The 6623-nt window shown below is 44.9% G+C and overlaps 1 protein-coding gene across 1 annotated transcript; it reads right to left on the reverse strand.

Moving 5' to 3' along the window:
- Nucleotides 1-935: 935 nt before the first annotated feature.
- Nucleotides 936-5306, reverse strand: HSPA5 (heat shock protein family A (Hsp70) member 5). The gene is made up of 9 exons (XM_055541133.1): nt 5186-5306; nt 4879-5104; nt 4549-4780; nt 4004-4141; nt 3598-3710; nt 3113-3503; nt 2752-2989; nt 2274-2441; nt 936-1853 (listed from the first exon to the last, which is right to left on the reverse strand). Exons 2-9 carry the CDS (start codon nt 5001-5003, stop codon nt 1291-1293), a joined length of 1968 nt encoding a protein of 655 aa, XP_055397108.1. The 5' UTR covers nt 5004-5104; nt 5186-5306; the 3' UTR covers nt 936-1290.
- Nucleotides 5307-6623: the final 1317 nt, after the last annotated feature.

The following is a 6623-nucleotide window of genomic DNA, read 5'->3' on the forward strand; positions in this document are numbered from 1 at the left end:
TGGTGTTTTAACATTTGACTGCACCAGGCCTTAGTTGCAGCATGCAGGATCTAGTTCCCTGACCAAGGATGGAACCCATGCTCCCCTCATTGGAAGCATGGAGTCTTAGCCACCAACCACCAGGGAAGTCCAGGGAGGTGTTTTCAATATTAGCAGCTCCTCAGAAAGAGGTGTACTGTTGACTTTTGGTACGGAGAGCCACTGGGGACAGGGGCAAAGATTGGCTCTTGTCTCTCCCCACCAACCCCTACCCCTCTGCACTCAACACTTCAGGTCATTTTTAATGTTTGTATGGAAACTGATCTGAAAGAACCTCCTGTCCAAATGCTTTGGGCAACACAACAGAGGTCTAGGCCTCAGAGTAAATCACACATCAGGTCTCAGTTCCACAAATTAACCTTGCAGCTGGTTGCCCCATGTATAAAATGTCTATCTTTGGACTGAACTGGATTTCATGTTAGCACGACAGCCTGCCCTTCGTTAATCATACTTAATTGTTCCCACTCTTGTACCAGAGGTAGAGACTGACATGGCTGAGATTCAAAAATATACCCTCACATCCTAAAATTAGGAACTGAATCCAAGTGTGTAAAATTATCAGTGATTCATCACTTATCAAATCTCAAGAGAATCCAAGCAGTTGTAAAGTGTTATGAGTAAATAGAAGGCCACTGTTAAGTTTTTCAAAGGTAAGGGGAAGCAGGACGTTTCAACTATGCTCAAGAAAACTCCGCTCTTGAAATGGTCGTTGCCTAGTTAAGCATATGGATGAACCAACCTCCCACCCCTTTTCTTAGATTAGGTTAGGCAGGTTTCCCAAAATGACTGAATATTTACAGAAATGTTTCCTTACCTCAAAACCCTGAACACTCCCAACACATGAGAGTCTAACCTTAAATGACTAACCTCATTAGAAGCTTTATCACAAAAATTAGACCAGTGTAAATAACAAACATTTATTGGTGTCACTTATGGTAGAAAAAAGTTCCTACACCAGATACACATGACCCAATTGTTAAATAGAACATTTTCAAGGTGAACACACGCCCTAACCCAGCTTTTTTTTTAACCCGCTTTTGATGATAGCCAATTCCTCCTTGCCCCCCACCCCAAGACATGTGAGCAACTGCTAATGAAAAGCAGTAAACAGCCACTTGGGCTATAGCATTTTCAACTCCACTCCAAGGTGAAGATTCCAATCACATTCGAGACTTAAGTTCTCTCAATTTTCTCCTAGCGCAAGTTCCTGAGTCCAGTATTTACAATATTACAGCACTAGCAGAGCGGTGTCTACAACTCATCTTTGTCTGCTGCTTCCTCCTCACTGGTTGGGGGCGGGCCTGCACTTCCATAGAGTTTGCTGATAATTGGCTGAACAATTTCTTCTAGCTCCTTCTTTTTAGCTTTGAAATCTTCAATGTCAGCATCTTGGTGACTTTCCAGCCACTCAATCTTTTCTTCTACAGCTTTTTCCATGGTCTCCTTATCTTCTGAGGAAAGTTTACCTCCCAGTTTTTCTTTATCTCCAATCTGATTCTTAAGAGAGTAGGCATAGCTTTCCAATTCATTTCTTGTGTCGATGCGCTCCTTGAGCTTTTTGTCTTCCTCAGCAAACTTCTCAGCATCATTGACCATTCTTTCAATTTCTTCAGGTGTCAGGCGATTTTGATCATTGGTAATTGTGATCTTATTTTTGTTGCCTGTACCTTTGTCTTCAGCTGTCACTCGAAGAATGCCATTCACATCTATCTCAAAGGTGACTTCAATCTGTGGGACCCCACGGGGTGCAGGAGGAATTCCAGTCAGGTCGAAAGTTCCCAGAAGGTGATTGTCTTTCGTCAGGGGTCGTTCACCTAGAAGTCACACACACAAAAATTGTTAGTTGTCACTGATAAACGTTAGTACATTTGGATTTCTACTTTTAAGTCTGCAGTGGCAAGGGCACTCTATCAACTTAGAGTGGGTGGTACTGGATCTGAAAAGAGCAGTGAATTAAGTTACTAGTACTGTTAATCGAATTTCGTCTATTTTATAGCAGTATGAACTTTGCTTATTGTATTTTAGAAGCCAGCTCAGAAGGCATTTTTAATGGGAAAGAGTGCCAGATAAAAAACAGATTTTAGTCCTTGCTCTACCAAACAACACTAAATTAAGGTCTTCTCACCTGAAAACAGCAGATACCTCTTTCCCTAGTCATTTCAACAGCGTATATTAAAAAAAAAAGTCAAACTCTTCAAACACATACCATGGTATTAACAAATGTAAGCAATTACCTTCATAGACCTTGATGGTAACAGTTGGTTGATTATCAGAGGCTGTAGAAAAGATCTGAGACTTCTTGGTGGGCACCACAGTGTTCCTTGGAATCAGTTTGGTCATGACACCTCCCACAGTTTCAATACCAAGTGTCAGGGGACATACATCAAGCAGTACCAGGTCACCTGGCAAAAGTAAGTTAATTGAGGTAAGTTCCAATTCAGGAGTCATAGGAGCAATACCAAGCAGTCCCCATGATCAATAAAACTTCATCTTCTCCATCTTGCCACTTAGTTAGGTTCTATGCAAAATCATTTCAGAAGCAGTGAATTAAATACAGCTGCTAAGGATGTTGAGACTTCCAAGTCTTGTCATCACTGTACCCTTCACTAGCTCTTTGAGCTTGCTGCTTGTGTTCTATTGCTTTCTAAAGCAACAGCTAATACTTTTCCCATTCAGCTACTGAAACACTGTGGACAATGCTGACAGACTTACCTGTATCTTGATCACCAGAGAGCACACCAGCCTGGACAGCGGCACCATATGCCACAGCCTCATCTGGGTTTATGCCACGGGATGGCTCCTTGCCATTGAAAAACTCTTTAACCAGCTGTTGAATCTTTGGGATTCGAGTAGAGCCACCAACAAGAACAATTTCATCAATATCAGACTTCTTTAAATCAGAATCTTCCAACACTTTCTGGACAGGCTTCATGGTGGAACGGAACAGGTCCTAGAGTAAAAGACACAATCACTGTGATGATGCCCGTCATACCCACAAATAGTTGAAATCCTTAAATGCATTGTCCCATACTCAGAGTCTAACTAGATCTCATTAGCGAAACAAGGAACATACCATGTTTAGCTCTTCAAATTTAGCCCGAGTCAGGGTCTCTGAGAAGTCTTCTCCTTCATAGAAGGACTCGATTTCAATTCTTGCTTGATGTTGGGAAGACAGGGCCCGTTTGGCCTTTTCTACCTCACGCCGGAGTTTCTGCACAGCTCTGTTGTCCTTCCGAACATCTTTGCCAGTCTTCTTTTTGTAGAGTTTGATGAAGTGTTCCATGACACGCTGGTCAAAGTCTTCTCCACCCAGATGAGTATCTCCATTAGTGGCCACGACTTCAAAGACACCATTATCAATGGTGAGAAGAGACACATCAAAGGTTCCACCACCCAGGTCAAACACCAGGATGTTCTTCTCCCCTTCCCTCTTATCCAGGCCATAAGCAATAGCAGCTGCTGTACTGTTAGGGGAATGAGAAAGAAAAAACAAAATTTACTTAACTTTTACCTTTCCACATTTGGCAAATGTGCCATACTTTTGAATTTAACACTTACGGCTCATTGATGATCCTCATGACATTCAATCCAGCAATAGTTCCAGCATCTTTGGTTGCCTGGCGTTGGGCATCATTGAAATATGCTGGTACAGTAACAACTGCATGAGTAACCTAAAATGATAACAAAAGGTAGTTAGACATGTTTTATCATACAGTTTAACCTTTATTTAAGTTACAGTCAAACTATCACTTTATTTTTAAGATACATAATTATATGTATGTGGACTTGCAAGCAGTGATAAATGAAAAGACCCTAGTATTTTGTTTGATCTCCAATAAAACATGCAAGTAATTAAAACTGATATACATGGATGTCAGACTTTTAAAATGATGAAAGCATCTACACGACACGATCAGAAACGGTAATAATAAAACTGCTCAACACGGTTCTAGAAAATACCTACCTTCTTTCCCAAATAAGCCTCAGCAGTTTCCTTCATTTTAGTGAGAACCATGGCAGAAATTTCTTCAGGAGCAAATGTCTTTGTTTGCCCACCTCCAACATCAACTTGAATGTATGGTTTAGTTTTCTTTTCAACCACCTAAATTTGAGAGAATAATTATTATTTTCAGACATAGAAGCAATGACATTTTAAACTTTAAAAGAGAACTGAGACTCACTTCGCTCTCCAAAGTTGGGTTTATTTTGGACCCTTTGAGCTGAATATTTGGGGCAGAAATATTTAAGGTGTAGAAAGTGCCTTACAATTATAAGCCACTTCAGTTTTAATCAGTCTCTTAATCCTAAACTATTGTCGACAGAATAGTTATGCATGAAATTTCCTTGCCAACTTTACTATCTTCAGTTCTGAAATATACTAGGAGTATAAAATAAAATCACACACACACGACATCTATATCCCCTTTGCTTGTGCCTAAACTTTTTAATTCTAAATACTCCCATCACCATCACCCACTATCTATTTAGAAGAAAAAAACCGGTTCGAACCTTGAAAGGCAAGAACTTGATGTCCTGCTGCACGGACGGGTCATTCCACGTCCGGCCAATGAGTCGCTTGGCGTCGAAGACTGTGTTCTCCGGATTGGAGGTGAGCTGGTTCTTGGCTGCATCGCCGATCAGACGCTCCCCTTCAGGAGTGAAAGCCACATAAGACGGCGTGATGCGGTTGCCCTGATCGTTGGCGATGATCTCCACGCGGCCGTTCTTGAACACCCCAACGCTGGCGGAAAAAACCGAACGGAAGGAATCAGCACCACGATGCTCTGGGCAGCCCAGGAGGCCACGCCCCATTTTCCCCTCTCCCCAAACCCCACTTACCAGGAGTAGGTGGTACCCAGGTCGATGCCGACCACCGTGCCCACGTCCTCCTTCTTGTCCTCCTCCTCCGCGCGTGCCGTGCCGAGCAGCAGCAGCAGCACCGCAGCCACCAGGGACAGCTTCATCTTTCCAGCGCCGTCGGCCAGTCGGTCAGCAGACAGCTATAGGGCTTCGCAGGAAAACCAGCCACAGGCCGCAAACACAGGAGCGCACCGAGGTTACTGAGCTGAGGATGACAGGGCCCCGGATCAGGAGAACAGTGGACAATGCGAAGGGCAGGTCCGAAAAGACAGGCCGCAGAACCTACCTCTCAAACGCACGAAAAGCTTAAGTTGATGTATCTGTGATGTCTCGGTCAGCGTCTACCGCGCCGTCGCCTACTCCGCTTATATACCCTCCCCCCAGCCCCGTCGTGGAGGCCTCCGATTGGCGAAGGCGCAGCTCGTTGGACGTCACTGATTGGTCCAGGCCACCAAGCTGGCCGCTGCGGATTCGAAGCGGCCTCCTCCGCAGCTAACGTCATCGCTACGCCCCCCGGGCTGACTCATTGGCTGTTGGGCGCGCACAACAATCACCAATGAGACACAACATCCGCCTCGGGCTCCAGCTCCGTTGGTTTAGCAGCTGCCTGTCAGTGACGGGATCTCTCACCCCGAGGTGGTTTCCGCCGGTAACAGCTGAGGTCCCGCCTCCACGCTGGGCCCTGAGGGGATAGGGGCCCGTCCGGCGTGCCGGATACCCTCGAGGCAGTAGGACTTGAGTCCGTACCTTCTCCACGACCCGCCCGCATGACCTTCGTCCGTCCCTCTCTAGGGAAGCGGCTGTTTTCTCCTCCCCGCCTCCATCCCGTCCCTGGCAGGCAGGTGTCAGCGTAGATGTTGTGATCACCTCCGAACAAATTTCTCTGTCCTTTATAGCTGCCACAGGTACTAGTGTCCTGGGGTCTTTTGTTGCTCATCAGGCCGCAGCTCTCGAGTTCGGACCTAGGCTGCGCACTGCCCTGTCGCGAATCATTCTCCTACTACTTCCATGCCCCGGCATCCGCTATCCCGTTGTGTTTCCCAGGTCTCCCCACATTGCCTTGCCCCACGGTAAGTCCCGGGACAGACCTGACCAAAGTAATTGGACCCCATACAGAGTCCCCTACACATATGGCAGTCCTGCACTTGAGAGCGTGCTAATGCCATCACTCCCACCTTGGGATGCATCATTTTTCTAGCTTGTCACCCCTTGTCTTCCCTCTCCTTGCCATCATTTCCTTTTGTGGCTCAGATTATCATTTACAGTGCCTTCTTCATCCTTTATTGATACCTTTTTACTTTCACTTCTGGAAAAGGTCTGATTGTGCTAAACATATTTAATGGACAAAGAACTCTGGATAATGCCATACTCTTGTAGCAAAAAGTATAAAGGCTGCTATTTACTTTAGCCTTACTATGTGCCAAGCATTATTCTTTTACCTTTCGGTCCTTACAGTTCAATACTTGGCATTTCCCATTTTATAGATGAGAAAATTGAGACCAAAGAGATTAATTGTCACAGAGCTGCTAAGTGATAAAGTTATTATTGATATCCAAGTAAGCTTGACTCTGTAGCCAATGCTCATAATAAGTTTTTTAATTGGTTTATTTTTTGGCCTCTGTGTAGAGCATGTGGGGTATTTAGTTCCCTAACCAGGGATCAAACCCATGTCCCCTGCATTGGAAGCACAGAGTCTTAACTACTGAACTGCCACGGAGGCTCCC

Source organism: Bubalus kerabau, chromosome 11 (assembly GCF_029407905.1).
Source record: "Bubalus kerabau isolate K-KA32 ecotype Philippines breed swamp buffalo chromosome 11, PCC_UOA_SB_1v2, whole genome shotgun sequence".
In the NCBI taxonomy this organism is placed as follows: Eukaryota; Metazoa; Chordata; class Mammalia; order Artiodactyla; family Bovidae; genus Bubalus; species Bubalus kerabau.